Genomic DNA, 20701 nt, shown 5'->3' with positions numbered 1-20701 from the left:
CATCCAATTACAGCCTTTTGCATTCTGAGGTCAACTTTGCCTTTTATTCCACTTGGGTCAGCTTAATTGATTATGCATTCATCTCAAACTTCTGGCTGAGTGCCTATATTAGAAATACTTATACAATGCTTCAGGAGTAAACTGCACTTCTCCATTCGCTTGAACTAAGTCATTTAGTTCTATGTTAACATAGTGAAGAGTACCATGAGAGAGAGACGCATAAACTTTCAACTATTTGTCATGTAAGCCAGAGTTGTTTCTGTAATAAATCATACCATCATAGCCACTTGTTTGTCAGGTACAAACAGCAGGGAACTTTTCCGCTGTATAGTGTCTGGAAGCACAAATATAAGTTTTCTTTGGTATCTCAAAACGATACTTAGACTAGGAAAGTGAAGAGAAAGAAGAAAGGCAGAGAAAAGAGCAAGAAGATGGATATTGAAGAAGGTTGGTACATACATACATCCACATAGATACATACGCACGCAAATACATGTGTAGACGCATATGTACATATACATAGACATACATACGTACATTTATTCATATATACACACACCTACATACGTACATACACACAACCACGCACACATACACACAGCACCAATAGACAGTGATAAATAAGCAAGTTTTGTGGTTGTCGAATTCATTACAAACCTGTTTCTTTGATCATTAAAAGTACCTATAGATATAATTTATAAAAACCATATGCGTAGAGGGAAATCCACTTGTCCGACTACACACTAATTGAGCTTATTCCTACCAACAGAGATATTAATATCAGTATTTAATAAAAAAATTTTTTTAAAAAACTATTGTCTCTTAGCAATATATAATAGCAACACTGACACAATTCCAACCCCCTCGCCCCCTCCTCTCTTTCTCCCCCCCTCTCTATCTATCTATCTGTCTGTCTATTTATCTCAGATGGAGTGATTTATGTTTTTGAGAAAACAAACTAGATTACCTCAGGAAAAACAACATGTAATTAAAGGAATGCTTGATGGACAGTCGAGAAATTCTCCAATGAAACAAAATTATTTCACTCAGCGAGTGTACTTGTATGTATAAAACCTCTAGTAAGATTTATTTGCTACTGTCTTATTGAAGTTTTATTATCTGCTTTCTGTATGTTATTGAAGTTTTATGAAAGAGCGCTCCATAAATAATGTACCAGTCAGTGTGTCAGTCAAACTACACAAAATACACCTATACAAGCACGATACGCATGCACACACACACGCCTTTACACAACCATTTCGCAGGTGTCTACATAGATAGAACAACTTCGGAACAACCTGCGTTGTAGTGTGTTGTAGGTCAGTGTAAAATAAAGGGGAAAGGCAAAGACGTTCTGTTTCTGATATGTTTTGAATAAAATGTCTGCTTATTACGACCAAAGGAAGGACTATTTACATTACAATAATAACCATTCTCGGATTACTTCGGGTCCTGAAACTTACCATGCATTATCACCTGTTACTGTACAACATTTAGCCAGAGAATGGATTAAAGAAGATTCGCCAAATTTTGATTTCGGTGGGTTCGTAGTTGGGGAGAAAAATGTAACCGCTGCCTTGATCATGAGACAGGCTGGTGTTTTGGCAGGAAGACCATTTATAGATGCTGTATTTAAAGAGCTGGAGTGTGAAATTGAATGGCTTTATCCGGAAGGAACATACCTGAATCCAGTCCAAACAGTTGCGATTATCAAAGGCAGAGTACGGTGCTTGTTGCTCGGAGAACGTGTAGCCCTCAACTGTGCGTGCAGGGCAAGTGGACTAGCGACTTTGGCCCGCAAATTGGCCCTGAAAGCTGAAGGGGTTGGCTGGAAAGGGAAACTGGCTGATACACGCAGAACTACTCCGGGATTCCGTCTAGTAGAGAAGTATTCTCTTCTTGTTGGGGGTTTAGCAACCCACAGGTACGATTTATCTTCTATGATTATCTTGCGAGACAACCATATATGGACTGCAGGAAGTATCCAAAAGGTAAGTAAACTTGTGATTTCCCTAATACCATAAGCAATTTCTTGTCTTTATCCGAAACTATGTTGCTCTTGTTGTTTAGCTTAGGTTAATCTCGATCGAGTTGACCTATGATCAAAGGTATTCCAGCTGTGACCACCCTGTCTTTTTAGGAGTATGTGGTACTACCTTAACTCCTGTGTCATTTCTTTATTTAAGACAATAGGATGTGATCTGAGGGAGATGTAGATGCTATTTCTAGCAGACCATGCGACCCTTAAAGGTTCCCATCGTTATTTCATCAGAAATTGTAGTTTGGCGTCGTAGTTGTGAAGAAGCTGAATATATCGTATTATAAAGAGTCTGTGTTGAGTTGAATGGAGGTGTGTATAGTGACATGGTCGAAAGATGTTATTGTGGTGAATATCTCATGTCGTATTCATAGTGCCCCCTTTTGTCAACACCTGTTTAACAGCTGACAAGCTAGCACAAACAAACGTGTCACCATCTTTCAGATCAATAAGCTAGTAACACATTTCCTTCCCCCCCCCCCCCCAGTAACAGTATTTCGTCCAAAACATGCTGGTGTCAACAGGCACGAAGATTTTCGCTTGATGGACATATAATGACGGATAATAAAGTGAAAGAAAGATGAATAGATGAAGGTTAAATAAAACTTTAATAATTCATAATCGACAATAAAATAAAACTGAAAGAAACTTGATTTATGTGTGAAAGTAAACGAAACGCATTGGTTGATTACATCACGCCAATGAATTATTCCAACGATGCATCAGATGTAGTAGTTGACTGAATATCTCTTATGATTACTAGATATACGGTAAATATCTTCTAGTAGATAATTCTTTCCTCTGAGATATTAATCACCAATTAAGTTCCACCCGATTTGTACAGCTTTCGGTTTGCCAAATTCAACCATTTCTAAACTTGCACTTTCACTGAAAAATAAAAATCGGTAATCTTGTTAACTTGCTTCCAAGAATTTGAAACATTTCAAATTTTCACCAGATTATTTTTTTATTTTTAAATGTAGTTTTTGCATGCTGAGGACAAAAGTTACATTCAATATATATATATGTAACACAACAGGGGCTGCCTGTTGTGTTCTTGAGCAAGACACTTTATTTCACGTTGCTCCAGTTCACTCAGCTGTAGAAATGAGTTGCGATGTCACAGGTGCCAATCTGTATCGGCCTTTGCCTTTCCCTTGGATAACACTGGTGGTGTGGAGAGGGGAGGCCGGTATGCATGGGTGACTGCTGATCTTCCATAAAACAATCTTGCCCGGACTTGTGCCTGGGAGGGTAACTTTCTAGGTGCAATTCCATGGTCAGTCATGACCGAAGGGGGTCTCAATATAATTAATAATAAAGAAGTTACATGTAGAAACTTAAAATATCTTATAAAAATTTGAAATACTTGGAAGGAATACTCAGAAGAAAAAATAACAAGATCCACATTCAATTTCATTTTATTGACGATTTTTAGATATTGCAGATTATTTAAGATTAGGGGATTTCTTTATCACATTTATACCACTTCTTTTCACTTTGCTCTCAGCCATAAAATGTTCATAAAACAAAAGGTCTTAAAAGATGTCAAAGATTACTTTGATCAGATGCTGTATTAATGAATGTCATTAAGTCTTTTAACTTGTAGAGTTTGCCATCTATATTTCCAGCTATTGCCTACTCTTTTGTTTCATCAGCCAGATTTTTGGGTACTTACCTATTTGTGACTGCAATCTCTCTCTCTCTCTCTCTCTCTCTCTCTCTCTCTCTCTCTCTCTCTCTCTCTCTCTCTCTCTCTCTCTCTCTCTCTCTCTCTCTCTCTTATTCTCTCCTCCTCAGTCCACTATCTCAGGATATTAAATATTCTTTTCATTTCCTGTATACAAAGCACCTTTACACCACCTCCAGTGTTGGTGCCATGAGAAAACCTCCAAATTGTGCTGCTCTTAGAGGGACAGGTAAACATATTCTTTCTAGTGTTGATACCATGAAAAATGCTTTCTCTACGCTCTGTAAAATGATTGCAAATAAGCAGAGAAAGCAGAAGGCTGTGTGATTCCAATAATTCTGTCTCTCCAATGACTATTCAACTGCCCCTTGAAAATGCACCCAGTACTCTCTGTATAGTGGCTGGCAATAGAAATGGCATCTGGCAGTAGAAGTGAAGTAATTAGCCAAATAACATTTATGAACACCACAGTCTATGGGAGTAGCAGCTCACCAGTATTGAAAGTAGATGTAAAAAGATAATCTTGTTGTTTTTGGTGGTGCTGCTGCTGGTGATGACGATAATGATGATGATTGTGTGTATTCATCTGTATCTGTGGTTATATTTACACCAGTCTAAAAAACTGTTTTTGTTTATAATCTCTCCCTTAATTTACTGGTTAAACAGAATTCAAAATAAAAATAAAAAATACCAGATTGAATTAAGTACTGTAATCAATATGATCAATTAAAGCTGCTGAAGCTGCTTTCCTAGCACAGCTGCTGTTCAATAACTGAAACCTGTAAAGGAATAAAGTTTTTGTCCCTTTGAATAATTTCCTTGAGACTAGCTGAAAAGAAATTATTTTACCAGCCAGAGCCAAGAAAAAAAAAACAAAAAAAAACTGGGTATCAGTTAAAAGACAAATACACCTTTTGAATACTGATGCATAAAATGGTATAAGGCTTTTGTGGTATCATTTAGAAATTTTATGATGTTGACAAGGAATATAGAATATAAACTGGTTGATTAAGTCTCTCTTGGACAACACAAACTGGTGTTTTTAAAATAATTTGCCTTTTTAGTTGTAGCTACTGATGCCATTCAGTTGCTGCTGTTGATGTAATTGTTTTTATTGCTGGAATTGCTTTTGTTGAAGTTGTTATTGAGTTTGTAGTAAGAAGCTGTACATTAAGGCTGCGAGTTGGCAGAAACGTTAGCACACCGGGCGAAATGTTTAGCTGTATTTCGTCTGCCGTTACATTCTGAGTTCAAATTCCGCCGAGGTCGACTTTGCCTTTCATCCTTTTGGGGTCGATAAATTAAGTACCAGTTATGGACTGGGGTCGATCTAAACGACTTAATCCCTTTGTTTGTCCCATCTATGTTTAGCCCCTTGTGGGCAATAAAGAAATAAGAAGCTGTACATCATCACCAACATCATTTAATATCCATATTCCATACTGGAATAGGTTGGATGGTTTGTCAGGGTCATACAGATCAGAGAACTGTGTCAAGATTCTATGTCTGTTTTGACATGGTTTCTATGACTGGATGCTCTTCCTAGCACCGCCACTTTACAGAGTATACTGGTTGCTTTTTTTGTACCCCTCCCCATCAATACTAATGAGACTGCCTAATTGCTCACAAGACTAGACCCTTTGATTGAGTGGGGTTGTAGCATTAATGGTGGTAGTTTATGCTAGACATTGAAAGACAAGAGTATAATAGAGAGATAGGAACAGATTTCTTGCTCTAGAGGAAATAAATGACCACCCAAGCTGGTAGCTTTTCTTTTCTTAATACAATATGATATAGTGTAGCATACTGTACTAAATTGTAGTGTAGAATATAACAAAGTTATGTAGTGCTATGTGATGTAGTGGAGTAAAGTGTAATTATATTATGTAGTGTAGTCTAATATTATGTAATGTATATAAGGTGGTGAGCTGGTAGAATCATTAGCTCACCAAACAAAGTGCTTAGTGACATTTCATTTGTACTTACATCCTGAGTTCAAATTCTGCTGAAGTTAACTTTGTCCTTCATCCTTCCAGGGTTGATAAAATAATTACCAGTTGAGTACTGGGTTCGATGTAATCGACTAGTCCCCTTCCCCGAACTTGCTGATCTTGTGCCAATGTTATGTAATGTATTGCAGTGTTACAGAACGCAATGTAATGGGATGTTGTATAATGTTGTGTAATGTAATATTATTTATTTAAACACTTTGTTCCCTATGGGGCATAGGCTATTGACCACTCTTCTCCATAGGTTCTCGACCCTGGGTTGTCTTTTCTACTTGTCTCCAGTTGGATCCCTGCCTTTTCCTTAAAGCATCCTTTCAGATTTTGGTACACTAAAACTATTATTCCCTCATGGAAAGCCTTCCTCTTCTAGTTCTTGTTGGTTTTGAATTATTGTTGATGCTTCTGTAACTTGGTTTTGTTTTTTTTTCATAGGTAGGGGTGTTGACCCTATGCAAACTCATTTTTACCTCTAGAGAGAGGTGGTCTGTATTAGCCTGGCATCTATCCTATCCAGTACAGAAGTCACAACCAGGAGTTTGTGCACTATTGGCATAACCTCCAGGGTCATTGAGGCACTGCAAAAGGACTGAACCATGTGATGGTTAATGTAATATAGTAGAGTGTAACATAGCTCATTATAGAGGAATACTAAAGAAAGGAAATACAATATAATTTAAAAGTGAGATGCAGAGCAGTTTGAGGTTGTTGTTATTTTTATTGTTGTAGTTGCTGTTGTTTAGCATCAGATGAATTCTGATTAAACAAACCAAACCCAAAAGCATTCTAGCCATGACCATCCTTTTTTCTTTCCTTCATAACATATCTAACTTTATTATTCAGTAGGTTCTTCTTTCTTTTAAAGATAGCAGGACATGTGATATGAGTTCCATTTGACTGCAATCATTAGCAGGTTATGATATTACATAGAAGCTTCTGTATATACTTGAGGGCATAATATAGGGTGGTTAAGCATAGGTCTGGACATGCTACCAATATTATATGTATGAATTTAGAGAATGTTTGTCCATAGCCTGGAGTCTGCAACTTAACTCCAGTAATTTAATATTTCAATGCTATTTGATTTGTTCTCTTCAAAGAGAAGTTTGTTCCATCTATCTATTAGTAAGTGAAGGCAAAAAGATTGCTAGTGTGCCACTCATGTAGATATTTATTCTATAGATACTGTTGCTGCTGTTACCGTCAAAATTACTGTTCTAGTTGTTATTATTATTTCATTCTGTGTGAAACTCTGATCAAACAAACCTACAATTAAAGGCATTCCAGTCATGGCCATCCCAGATTTTCTGAAGTTTTCTAGAATTACATTACTTAATATATGTCCTTCTCCTTTTCAAAACAGCAGAGAGTAATTTGGGAGAGATTTGGCTGCTATCTCTAGCAGATATGCTGACCATGTATGGCCCTCATTTTGCAATTTTACTTGTAGTTGTTGCTGATTTTGTAAATATCCATTATCCTATATTTTGTTAGCCCCTGGTCAGCCCTAATAAATCAAACCTATAATCAAAGTTGTTCAAGCCAAGACCATTCCAATTTTTTTCTCTCTTTTCTTCTGTATCTAGGCCCACATTATCCAATTTATCCTTTTTTTAAGACAGCCGTATGTGATTTGAGTACAAACTTGGTTGCTATAGCTAGCAGGCTGAGCAACTGCTTAGAGGTTCAGTAGTTGGCTCCTAATTATTTTAGTTATTGTATTATTAACCAGCTGTCTCACTGAAAACTGGGTCTTAGGATTCACCAGTATTATATATATATATATATATATATATGCGAGCAAAATGTAATTGACATACCTGCTCCCACGAAATTGCTGGCCTTGTGCCAAAATTTGAAACCATTATTATTATTATCATTTTTATTATTATCATCATCATCATCATCATTATTATTATTATTATTATTAAGATAGCGAACTGGCAGAATCATTAGCTCCCTAAGCAAAATGCTTAATGGTATTTCATCTGCCTTTACGTTCTAGGTTCAAATTTCACCTAGGTCAACTTTGCCTTTCATTTTTTCATGGTCAATTTAAGCAAGTGAGCACTGGGTTTGATGTAACTAACTTGCTCCTCCCCAGAAAAGTGCTGGTCTTGTGCCAAAAATTATAGAGAATTATTATTATTGTTATTTTTTATTATTATTATTATTATTATTATTATTATTATTATGTTTATTATTATTAGAATAATTAACACTCCAGGTGTAATGCTTAGCAGTTTTTCACCTGTCACTATGTTCTGAGTTCAAATTCTGCCAAGGTCAACTTTGCCTTCATCCTTTCAGGATCGATAAATTAAGTACCAGTTGAGTACTGGGGTTGATGCAATCAACTAGTTCCTTCCTAAAGTACCTGTAGTTGAAAGGATTATTATTACTGTTTTTGTTGTTGTTGTTGTTTTTGTTGTAGCATTACAGCAAAGTGTGTAAAGCTAGTTAATATACTAGTTATCAACATACACACTCACACACATAAGCACACACATGTGTGCATGCATGCACAGGAACACACTTTACCAATCCTTCTTGTTCCTAACTCCTTTGTTTATCTTTAGACTTTAGAGACTATAAATAATGCACAATGATTAACGCCTTTATTTTTCTTTACACAAAACAAACATACTTGATGTCAAACTACTATGAACTTCCAGTACAACAAGAATGTAACTTACCTCTGAAGAAACCTGTTGACTTTGTTGAGTAGAAAACCTTGTTGGAAAAAAAAACAAAACAAAAACAAAAAACAACTGCTGTTGTTGTTCAGAAAAGAATGGGAGTAGATAGAACAGAGAGAAACTCAGCAGAGTTAAAATGAGATGAGGGGTTAAAGAAATAGGAGACTGGCTAAAATAAATTAGTAACATTGCCAATTCCAGTGAAGTATTAATGATTTTTAGTGACCTAATTACTCGTTTGTTACTGATATCTCAAATGTTCATTGTCTTCTTAGTCTATTTGTTAGTGTTTCTTTATATTTATTTTGGACTAAATTTTTGTTTATAATAATAATGATAATAATAATAATAATAATAATAATAATAATAATAATAATAATCATGAAATTATTGTATACAGTGCTCAGGTGCACCACAACTTGTCAAAAGTGTGTATAAAGCATATGCAGTAATGTACAAATATCTGGGAAGTGAACAGTGTATGAGTCAGATACATGCTTGCGTGTGTATAGAGAGGAGAAAATCACATGTAGTGTTGGGGTGAGAGGATGGTTGAAGTGGGATTAACGGAAGGGATAATACTGGGAGGAGTAATGGAAGGAAGATAGTAATGACAGAAGTTAATGGGAAAGAGACAGTCATGGCAATTACATGTTTGGTAGGAAAAGAGAGAGAGAGAGGCAATGGATAGTCTTAGAGTTAGGTGCCCTCTCTCTCTCTCTCTCTCTCTCATTGAGAGTGATGTATGTCAATCATAAGTGAAGTTGGAGTGATGGCTAGCATTACAGAAGTGTGATGGTGGAGTTTTTTAGGTATTAAGAGATATGATGGAATCCCTTGTTTGAAATGTATTAGGATGGTGAAGAAAGTGGGGTAGAACAATAAGAATGATGTTGGAGATTGAATATGGAGAGGCATGACTGCAGTTCAGTGACTGGAAGAAGTAAAAAATGAAAGAAACTCTTCAGCTTAGGACACCATTATGTTGGTTAGCAACTACAAGTGTCTGGTTAAAGAATATGAACTCATGAAACTATTACCCAGAGACCAACAACTTATCAGCTCAAACATTATAATCTCTAACTAATCCAGCTATCACAGTGTGATAATATAATATATTCTCATGATCATATTAAAATAGAAAATGTTGATATGATTACAGTTTTCATAGACCACAGGATTTCATTAATCACTATGTTTAATAGATTCATTGATATGGTGAAGTGACAGAGTTGTTAGTGTCATATAGAAGTGGCTGTGTGGTAAGAAGCTTGCTTTCCCTTGTGGGCAGTAATGAAATAAGAAGCTTGCTTCCCAACCACATGGTTCCAGGTTCAGTCCCATTGTGTGGCACCTTGGGTAAGTGTCTTCTACTATAGCCTCGGGCTGACCAAAGCCTTGTGAGTGGATTTGGTAGGTGGAAACTGAAAGAAGCCCGTTGAGCGTTCCTTTGTTTTAACTCGACAAAACCATAGCAAGACCTCAGTTGTTTCCGTGACAACTTGACAATTCACTTCGGATATCTTCGTGACCTTACATACACACACAAACTAACACACTAATGATAAGTCATAGTTTCACAGTCTTTGCCTCCTAAACAAATCAGTTACAGCATAATAGTGATGGGAGAGATGTTTACTTATCTAACATGTTACCTTTTACCTGATGGTGCAAAATGTGTTGCAATTAATCATAGTTATCTTTTTCTTTTTTCACTGCTTAGTCAGGGATAGAAGGGCCATACCCATCACCCTCTTTTTTAAAAAATTTTTTCAGGGCACCAATGATTGATAAGAAGAAGGGAAGAAGTTAAACTGAAACCAAAGCCATGGCCTGAATGCTTGCAACAAAGTGAACTAAAAACCCAAGAACTAGGTGGTGATGTTTAACTAGGTACCTGGTTAAGTATACCATTCAAAATGAGTGTGAAGTGGATGATAAACATTTCTGCTCTTAAACAGGAAGTTACTAGTCCATTGCATGTTTTATTCATGAAAAGATTTCAGTTCAGTACTTTAATCTCTGCAATTGTAATCTGCTATTTATACTGTGGTGTGCTGCCTTATTATTACTAGTGTCCAGTAATATTTTCTCTACCTGTAATAATAATAAAATTATTGTATACAGTGCTCAGGTGCACCACAACTTGTCCGAAAGTGCGTATAGAGTATATGCAGTAATGTACAAATGTCTGGAAAGCGAACAATGCATGAGTCAGATACATGTTTGTGTGTGTATGGAGGGGAGAAAATCAGGTGTAGTGTTGGCGAATCTCAGGAAGCATGGAAGTTTTGAAGGATGCAGTGCTCTGACAACTAACAACTGATGCCGGCAGTTTGTTCCATGCTTCAGCAACTCTCAGCGTGAAAAAATGTTTCCTGAAGTCATGGGAGCTCTGCTGTTTTCTGACTTTGTAAATATGTCCACGGGTGTTAGATGGGTGGAGTTTGAAAAGGTGCTCAGAGTTATTGTTTGTACGATGGTTGATAATTTTATGGGTGTCTGCCAAGTCAGCTGCCAGACGTCGGAGTTTCAATATATCCATGCCCAGGGAAGTAAGGCATTCAGAATATGGCAAATGCCCGATGGAGGGTATTCTTTTGGTTGCACGTCGCAGAACGGCTTCCAGACGATTGATATCCTGGGCAAGATAGGGGTTCCAGACCGGTGATGCAGTGAGGTGAGTTTTGCCTTCCACCTGCATGACTGCAGTTCAATGACTGAAACCAGTAAAAGAAGACAAAGAAAGTATATCGAAATAATCCACATCCATTCTAGCTTCAACATTATGTCATTAATACATTTTTTTAAAAGGCGCATGTTACTTCTTTAAATGAGAAAAAGAAAATAACTATTAAAATGCTTTCAACACCACCATTTCATTTTCAGAATAGCTTAGATATTCATGTCAGTCAGTTTGATGGATCCTGCTTCGATATAGTTTAGCAGAATCAGTAGAAAGAAGCCTGTCGTATATATGTATGTATATATATATATATATGTATGTATGTATGTATGTATGTATGTATGTATGTGTGTGTGTATGTGTGTGTGTGTGTGTGTGTGTGTGTGTGTTGATGTGTTTGTCCCCCCCAACATCGCTCGACAACCAATGGCGGTGTGTTTACGTCCCAGTAGCTTAGTGGTTCAGCAGAAGAGACTGATAGAATAAGTACTAGGCTTACAAAGAATAAGTCCTGGTGTCGATTTGCTTGACTAAAGGTGGTGCCCCAGCATGGCCACAGTCAAATGACTGAAACAAGTAAAAGAGTAAAGAGAGCAGCAGGAAGCTTGGAAGAACATAAAGCTATGAAAACAAACTTGTCTTAGCTGTCTACTTTTAGCAATCTTTTAAAATATCCACTAAATACTTTAGGCAAATAATTTATTGATATATAAATATTCTGAACTGCTGTGGTTAAAGAAACAACAGAAATAATTCTAAAGACTATGTTGCATGAAAGAAAGACTGACTGTAAAATATTCATTAATTTGGTGATTGTTAAGCTGTGACAAGTGTATTAATTGTAATAAACATAATGCAGGGAATACATTCCATGATTGCTTGGCAACTGTAAAGAAGAGATAAAAATTATTAATAGTGATCTCATACTGTGATAACTGCTAAAGCTGAACATGCTTAACAGGCTAAACTAGAAAATACATCTTAGATATCAGAAAACATTAACCAATGATTTATAACTTGACTTTCTTTATAAAATTTAAAGTACTTTGCTTCAGACTTCATGTAAAAGGTTATATCGTTGTTCATCATCATCGTTTACCATCCGCTTTCCATGCTAGCATGGGTTGGACAATTTTGACTGAGGTCTGGTGAACCAGATGACTGAACCAGGCTCCAATCTTGATCTGGCAGAGTTTCTACAGCTGGATGCCCTTCCTAATGCCAACCACTCCGAGAGTGTAGTGAGTGCTTTTACATGCCACCAGGACAAGGGCCAGTCAGGCAGTACTGGCTACGGCTATGAAAACATCGTGGGTTTTTTTTACGTGTCACCTGCACCCCGGCAAAAATGCTAGTAAGGTGACACTGGTAAGGATCACGCTCAAATGGTGCTTTTTACGTGCCACTGGTACAAACGCCAGTTAGCTGCTCTGGCAACGATCACACTCGGGTGGTGCTCTTAGTGCTACACTAGCATGGATGCCAATCATCGAATTTGATATATATATATATAAGTCCATTAAAATCACCAAATACAATAAGACATTGCTACCATTCATTACTCAAGGTTATCTGCGGGAGGAGCACACAGAAGTAGTCTTTCTGTTCATCTGCCACCTCTGACTGTAACGCATGTGTACAGATAAATGTCACAGTTGTGTTGTTCATGACTAGGTTAAACCTGATAAATGTATCACATTCTCTAACTACCTTTGTTACTTAATCCATTTCTCTGCAAATAATTTACTGAATCCACTTTCTCCGTCTTTGTTATCTACCCAGGATTTGTAAGTTCCTTAACCTCAAGGAGTCTAGCTGAGACTCACTTCCATCTTGTTTCTTGTATACAGTACATGCCTACTTACTTTAAATATATTTTATTTCTCTAATTATTTTCATTTAATCAGAAATAAACAGTTTTCATATGTTTTCCTTGTTTGTTTTCCCATATAAATCATTAAATTTTTTACATTCATTTTTTTTATGTATAAGTTATTAGTTATTGCTAAATTATTATATTCTTATTTTGTGGAATTTGCTACGTCTGTACTTACTCTGCTCTGTATTATTTTTTATTTGTTTTTGAATATGGAAAACAGGCTGTGAAAGATGCTAAGCTTGTTAGTGGGTTTTCCATGAAAATTGAAGTAGAATGCAGAAATCTTGAAGATGCTTTAGAAGCAGCTAATGCTGGTTGTGATGTTATATTATTTGAAAACCCAACAGCAGAGGTTTGAAATAAAGTTTTAATTATATTTCCAAATTCTTCAATTTCTTTTATGTTTGATTATTATATAATGATGATAATAATAATAATAATAATAATAATAATAATAATAATAATGAAATTATTGTATACAGTACTCAGGTGCACCACAACTTGTCAAAAGTGCATATAAAGCATATGCAGTAATGTACAAATGTCTGGGACGTGGACAGTGTATGAGTCAGATACATGCTTGCGTGTGTATAGAGGGAAGAAAATCAAGTGTAGTGTTGGCGAATCTCAGGAAGCTTGGAAGTTTTGAAGGATGCAGTGCTCCGACAACTAACAACTGATGCCGGCAGTTTGTTCCATACTTCAGCAACTCTTAGCATGAAAAAATGTTTCCGAAAGTCATGGGAGCTGTGCTGTTTTCTGACTTTGTAAACATGTCCGGGGGTGTTAGACAGGTGGAGTTTGAAAAGGTGCTCAGAGTTATTGTTAGTAAGATGGTTAATAATTTTATGGGTGTCTGCCAAGTCAGCTGCCAGACGCTGGAGTTTCAATGTATCCATGCCCAGGGAAGTAAGGCATTCAGAATATGGCACTTTATTTTAGAATAGGCACATCATCCTATTCCTGTGCTGTAAGAGGTGACTAAAAGAGTTAGTTGGCTATAGGAAGGCATTGAATCATAAGCCACTGCCTCAGTAAAACCTTCCAAACTATGCCATCACAGAAAAGCTAACAAGAAATATTGCTATTGTTATTGTTGTTGTGGTTCTTATTGTTGTTGCTGTTGTCATTGTTTTCAATGGTGGTGTTGATGATGTGGAAGAGGACAACAATGCTGCCAACACTTCCATCACTAACAACAATGATGATTTTTTATATATATATATTTAACATTTTACAGCTATTTCATACAGAAGTACTTATAATGCATTGAATATAAAAGGCATTAGTGTGATCCATAACCTATAGAGTTATAAAAAAACTCTCCAATGCCTTTTATATTTCATACTTTACATGAAGATTTAGCTGTAATTTTTAAGTCAAGCAATAAAACTCTTTCCTAAAGTCAGAAAACAACACAGCTCCCATGACTTTCGGAAACATTTCTTCACACTCAGAGTTGCTGAAGCATGGAATAAACTGCCTGCGTCAGTTGTTGACTGCCATGACACTGCATCCTTTAAGGCCCTCATGCTTTCCGAAATCCGTCGAACTACACCTGATTATATATACACTTTCAATGAGTTGTAGTGCACCTGAGCACTGTACACAATGTTTATTATTATTATTATTATTATTTACCACTGCCACTGGAAAGGCACCTTCTCAAGCAGGCCTGAAGACTGAGGCATATCAGGAAACATGCTGAAATTAATGATGGTCAAGTAGTCAGCAGTCAAACTTTAAGTTCTGTGGTGAGAGAAAATGGTGCCTTGTGGTGTTAAGGTTTAAATCTGTGTAAGAGGAAGAGGAGGGAAGTAGTGGAGAGGTCAGAGCTTTGAATATACCTATATGACATCTTCGGAATAGCAAAGTAGAGAAATTCAAGCTGAGATAATCATGTCTTTTCCAATTAAATATTTAAAGAAATTAGAAATAAGAACTAGGTCACAGACTTGACATGTTGCAAGCTAACCTCTTAGTCTATGGCAATAGGAAATGCTTTCAGAAATAAGATAACTTTGAATGAAGTTGTTATTGTTGTTCCTTAGGTCAAGTCAGCCCTGACTGAGGAGACATACAATTAAAGGTATTCCAAATATAACTATTGGGTCATCCCATAAATAATGCGCTTTTTTTTTATACTTCTTTTATTTTTCATAATTAAGATAAAGTTCTTTTCTAATCCCCATGACGCAGAACATTATGATAATAATGAGATAGAATTGGGCATTTGAATTCTAAACTAGAGCTATAACTGACAGTTTTCAGTCAGCAAAACTGTGACAAAATTAGATAAATGAACGAATAAAGGACAATAATAAATGAGCATGAAAGAGAGGGAGAAAGGGGGTAGAGTTGGGTTGAGCGAAGGGATCTTAAGTTTTTTTCTCTAAACATACGACATGGAAGACGAAACTGTCTTTACACAGACAGATAATGAAATGAATTAATGAAGTAATTATAATTGCACTGAAAAGAGGTTTTAGATGTGTGCTTGGTTTGAATATATAGTTTTAATATAAAAAGGGATGAATGGTCATAATTGAATTGCATTTGGTTGGAGGTCTGTTTCATCAGAGCTGATGCTGGGTTAAAGAACAACAGTTGTAGCAACATCAGGAGAGTTGATGCAACAATGACTGCATCACTGAGTACTAGTCTTCCTCTTTAGAACCCATTTCAGGACCAATGACAACTAAGCCTCCACAAAGCTCAGGCAAGATCCACAATGGAGCGCAGTTTCTGTGCATGAGATGGTGCAGCTGCTACATATACAGGTATTTTAGTTCACCCTCACTCCACCTCCAACTTCCACTCTTGAAAAAGAGCTACTCACCTGGTTTCTTATTTCTTTACTGTCCACAAGGGGCCACACACAGAGGTGACAACCAGAGACAGACAAACGGATTAAGTCGATTATATCGACCCCAGTGCGCAACTGGTACTTATTTAATCGACCCCGAAAGGATGAAAGGCAAAGTCGACCTCAGCGGAATTTGAGCTCAGAACATAACGGCAGACAAAAAAACGCTTAGCATTTTGCCTGGCGTGCTAACGTTTCTGCCAGCTCACCGCCTTACTCACCTGATTGGCATCCCACAAGTTTCTGCCAGTTCTGCCAGCTACTCACCTGGTTGGCATCCCACAAGTATACTATCTCCTCTCTATGTTTTATTAGCGATTTTACAGTGATCACTTTTCTTTTCAAGCACTCCTGACTCACTCTTTCCACTGGTGACCCAAATTGTGTCTCTTCAACCTGGCCCCACATGAACTCCTATGTCCAATTCATGTTCCTCAGAATGTCAGACTCTGGAATTCCTTTTCTATCTTTGATGTTCTTGCATCTGTCAGCTTGTAACAAATATGATAAAGATAAAAAGTAAACATACATCAAGAAACTATATAATTTCTATTTTGGATTTATTTTTGACTTTTGGTTTGTTTGTGTTTCAGGTTGCTAAAAAATATGCTGAAAGTTTGAAACAACGTTTCCCTGATGTAATGATAGAAATCAGTGGTGACATTCCCGAAGATTTGTTGGTAGACTACTGCAGTGATTACATAGATGTGATTTCTTTAAATCAACTAACAATGGGATATTCACCAGTAAATTTCACTATGAAAATGACAAAATCAACAAAACTCTCCATCAATCAAAATTATCTTTGATTGTGGCTTTAAAAGCAACACAAAAGGTCAGTAGAAGAAAGATTAGTTGATGAAAGAGAAACAGAAAATTAAAAAGAAAAAAAAGAAAACTGATTGTTTATTAGAGAAACACATTCTGAAAAAACGTTGCATAAAATTTTGAAGATACCATGATATAAATATGTCGAGAAAAACTAAAATCCAAAGTACTTAGAAAACATTAGTTTAATCTGTTTCAAAGAAAAAATGCAATGTATAAATCTATTTTTCTTTTTTGTTTTTTCTTTTTCCACATTGGATGAGGCAGATGTAATGAATTCAGCCATCTTGTGTGCTTTTGAGTGACTTTTAAATTTTTAGTAACATGAACTGACTCTTCTATAGTTGTAAACACACACATACATATGTACACAAATATGTATATATGCATACATATTTATATATATATGTATGCTTACTGATGATTGCAGATTTTACAAAATATTTCTAGTTTAGCTTCTTCTATTTAAATAAATGTAAATACTAACTGCATGATTAAAAAATTCTTTTATGAAATAACATTTTAAATTTATTAATCTATTTATTCTGTGTTCTTTGCTGCTAAAGGTTTTTCAAAATTTGTATTAGTGAGAAAAGTTATATTATTTTTCCAGTGAAAGTACTTTCTGCAATTGTTAATCTTATGCACCATGAACACCAATCTGCTTTTGTAACAAGCAATGAAGAGCCCATTGAAATATTGCTGAATATGGAAGTCTCATTGGTTGCCCAATATCTTAATCTTATAAAGAACTCCCTCTTCCATTTGTTGCAGCTCCATTTGTTCAGAGTGTTTAAAAATGTGTATAAATGGCTGGTAGAAGTGCAAGCCTTTCATAATAGTTATGATATGGAAAGCACATCAAAAACTATTTTCACATGACCCCCAACATTTCTAAAAGGTGGAATATATAAAAAAAAAAGAAGGAAAGCAAAGAACACTTTCTAGGTAGTCCATCGGTGTCTGATGATGACAAGGTCTGTGTTCTCAGTGATGAGAGTGCATGTAACTCCAGTCCAAAGCTGGAGGCACTCAGGCACCCACAGATGTCAGTGATGACCTGTTGACTGGATTGTGGTGGATGCTGCTCTGCGATGTCTTTTCTTTCAGCATCAAGATACTGTCACTGGACCTCTTCGAAGGCAGCTGCTGATTGTGAGGTGAGAGACCTCCACACTGATCTGTCTGCAACAGATGTTTTGAGTTCACATGGGCTAATACCACTCCATTTGAGGTTACTTTTCAGAGTGTTTTTGTACCTCAGTTTAGGTTTTTTTTATGTTTGTGCAAGCTCACCCTGCAACAGCTGTCTGGGTACACAGTTGACAGTCATTCTGATGACATTGCCAGTCCAGCATAAGTGAGCCTTCAGCAGCATTGACTCAATGCTTGTTGAGCAAGCTCTGTCCAGTACTTTTTGGTTTGTTACACTGTCCTGTCAGTGAATCCTCCACTGTGCCCTTGTGTGAAATTGTTCCAGCTGTTCAATGTGCTGACAGTATGGGGTCCATGTTTGACAGCCATAGCATAGTGTAAAAACTACTACAGCCTTGTAGATCTTGAGCATTGTCAATAGACTTTCGCCTTTATGCTGGAGGACCTCCACTTTCAGTCTTCCAAGTGCTTGGCTAGCCTTGAGGATTCTGGATAATAGTTCATTGTCCAATGATTCATCAGCTGCCAAAGCACCTGAAACTCTCCACACACTTAATCTGAACTCCTTGATTGATGTTTGGCTGGGGGTGAACTGTTTCTGGGGCTGCTTAGACTAGGACCTGTGTTTTCTCAAGGCTGATGATCAGTCGAAAGGGCCTTGATGCTTCTGCAAAGTGATCAGCAATAGTCTGCTGGTGATTTTCCTTGTGTGCCATAAGGGCACAGTCATCTACAAATAGGGCTTCAGTTATAAGCTTTTCCGCCATCTTGGTATGTGCAGAGAGTTGGCAGAGGTCAAAAACAGAGAAGTCTGAGAGATATTTGATGTATATACCCAGGTCTAGATCTTTCAATGTGTAAGGCAGTACAAGTGGGAAGAACAAGTTGAACAAGACAGCGGCCTGTTTCATGCTATTGGAAATGTTGAAAGAGTTACTGAGTCACCATTGCAAAGAACTTGACCAGTAATAATGTCATAAAAGAGTCTTATCAATGTGGTGAACTTGTGTGGGCAGCCCAGCTTGGTTAGGATGGTCCACAAAGCTTCTCTATTGACTGTGTCAAAAGCTTTGGTCGGGTCTATGAACACAGAGTACAAATCTACCCATTGTTCAATGCATTTCTCCTTGACTTGACACAGTAAATACCACGTCTACTGAGCTTCAGACAAGTTGTTCTCAGAGACACTAGTGATGAGCTTGTTGAAGAGAATGTGGACCAGGATTTTTCCAGTATTGGAAATCAGGGAAATGCCCCTGTAATTTCCAGTCTGATTTGGCTCTTTCGTTCTTGTAGAGTGTAATTATTGTGATATCTCAGAAGTCTGCAGGCATACTCTCTGCTTCCCAAATGGATATACTCCAAATATCCCAATTTATTCTCAGCTTTATGGCAGTCTCACATATCACTAGAGTTCTCATTGTGGATTCAGAAAGCAAGAAGCATGAAGACTGTCCATCAGACTTTATGTGAATCTATCAGCTACATAAACATTATCAGGATGAATCAAATAATCTTGTAAAAGACCTAGGTTTGTTGAAAATGAAAGCAAAATTTCTAAGTTCAAGATAGAAATAATGTAGCATATTCACTAATGATATCAGTATTTTATTTCATACATAGCATAAAATTTTACATCACTACTATGAGGTTCCTGGTTCAATCTCTACATGACATCTTGCATAAGTGTTTTCTCTCTTGTTGACCAAAGAGTGAAATTGGGTGTACATATACTGTTTGGATAAAACTTGCTCCTGAATGATGAATCAACTGTCTCCTAGTTTGTTTTATATTGATATCATTCACAGACACAAGAGACTCAAGATGTCCATAGGACATGAGTGATCATGGGTCAAACACTCTAACCACTAGCCTACGTATCTTCACAAGTGAAGCAGGAATTTCTACACACATTATATGTATATATATAATCAAAGTAAGTAACAGGATTTCAAGTAGAAATGCAGTACAACCGTTTATCATAGTTGAATGATAAGGAAATAGATAATATTTGGAAATGAATTATAACTCTAAAACCCCCACTGTGTTCCATGTCACTCTATAAATAAATTGTAGCCTGTTCTCTTAGTTATTCCTGCTACAATAGCCACAACATGAATTTCTTCCATCCTCTTGCTCTGTTAAAATATTTAAGAAAAATTATATCAATGTAACTTGTCTGTTGAAATTCCATATCTGTGCAGCTGAAGATAGTGTTGTATTTAAAATTGATGTAATGATTGCATTGTTCAATTAAATGGAGCCACTTGAGACAGTCGTACTGCATTGCTACCTGAAATCCTATTACTTTGAGCTATGCAGATAATACTGGACTGACTTGGTGCTTCAACTTAAGTACCTAATTCAACTGAATCTTAATTACTTATATATGTATATATATATATATATATATATATATATATACATATACATACAGGCAGCGTGTGCATGCATGCATGAATCGTCAAAGAGACCATAAGTCAGGGAAAAGATGCACTCGTGTATCTGTCAGTAGAGTGGGTATATTATCCAAAATGTATAGTATTAAATATCCATCACAGCTGGTCTTACCAATCGGTTTTGTGTAAAGAATGCAATGGAATGTTAGGTAACAAACCAATTATATAACTTTATGCTCATCAGAGTTAGTCAATATAGAAGGGAATATGCTGACTGCTCTCCATTGTTGGAAGTGGATTAGCACAACTGGTCAGCGGTTGCTGTGAAAAAGGTGGTGGAACAAAAAAGGGGCCAGGAGATTAGTTTAGGAGTTATGTCCTTTGGTTGGGTATGCTGTGAAGATGGAAAACTTTGTCAAACATTCTGCTGTTCTCAGCTATACTGCATTTGAAAT

General features: G+C 36.6%; 1 protein-coding gene across 2 annotated transcripts; it reads left to right on the top strand.

Moving 5' to 3' along the window:
- The first annotated feature begins 1056 nt into the window (after nucleotides 1–1056).
- Nucleotides 1057–16813, top strand: LOC115214171 (nicotinate-nucleotide pyrophosphorylase [carboxylating]). Of its 2 annotated transcripts, XM_029783261.2 has the most exons (3): nucleotides 1057–1991; nucleotides 13219–13350; nucleotides 16458–16813. In XM_029783261.2, exons 1-3 carry the CDS (start codon nucleotides 1380–1382, stop codon nucleotides 16671–16673), a joined length of 960 nt encoding a protein of 319 aa, XP_029639121.1. In that variant the 5' UTR covers nucleotides 1057–1379; the 3' UTR covers nucleotides 16674–16813. The 2 variants fall into 2 exon arrangements, with proteins under 2 accessions (XP_029639121.1, XP_036362313.1); XM_036506420.1 differs by lacking the exon at nucleotides 13219–13350.
- The last annotated feature ends 3888 nt before the right edge of the window (nucleotides 16814–20701 follow it).

This window comes from Octopus sinensis, linkage group LG1 (genome assembly GCF_006345805.1).
Source record: "Octopus sinensis linkage group LG1, ASM634580v1, whole genome shotgun sequence".
NCBI lineage: Eukaryota > Metazoa > Mollusca > Cephalopoda > Octopoda > Octopodidae > Octopus > Octopus sinensis.
Note: the sequence above shows the minus strand (reverse complement) of the source record. Positions and strands in the feature narration are given on the sequence as shown.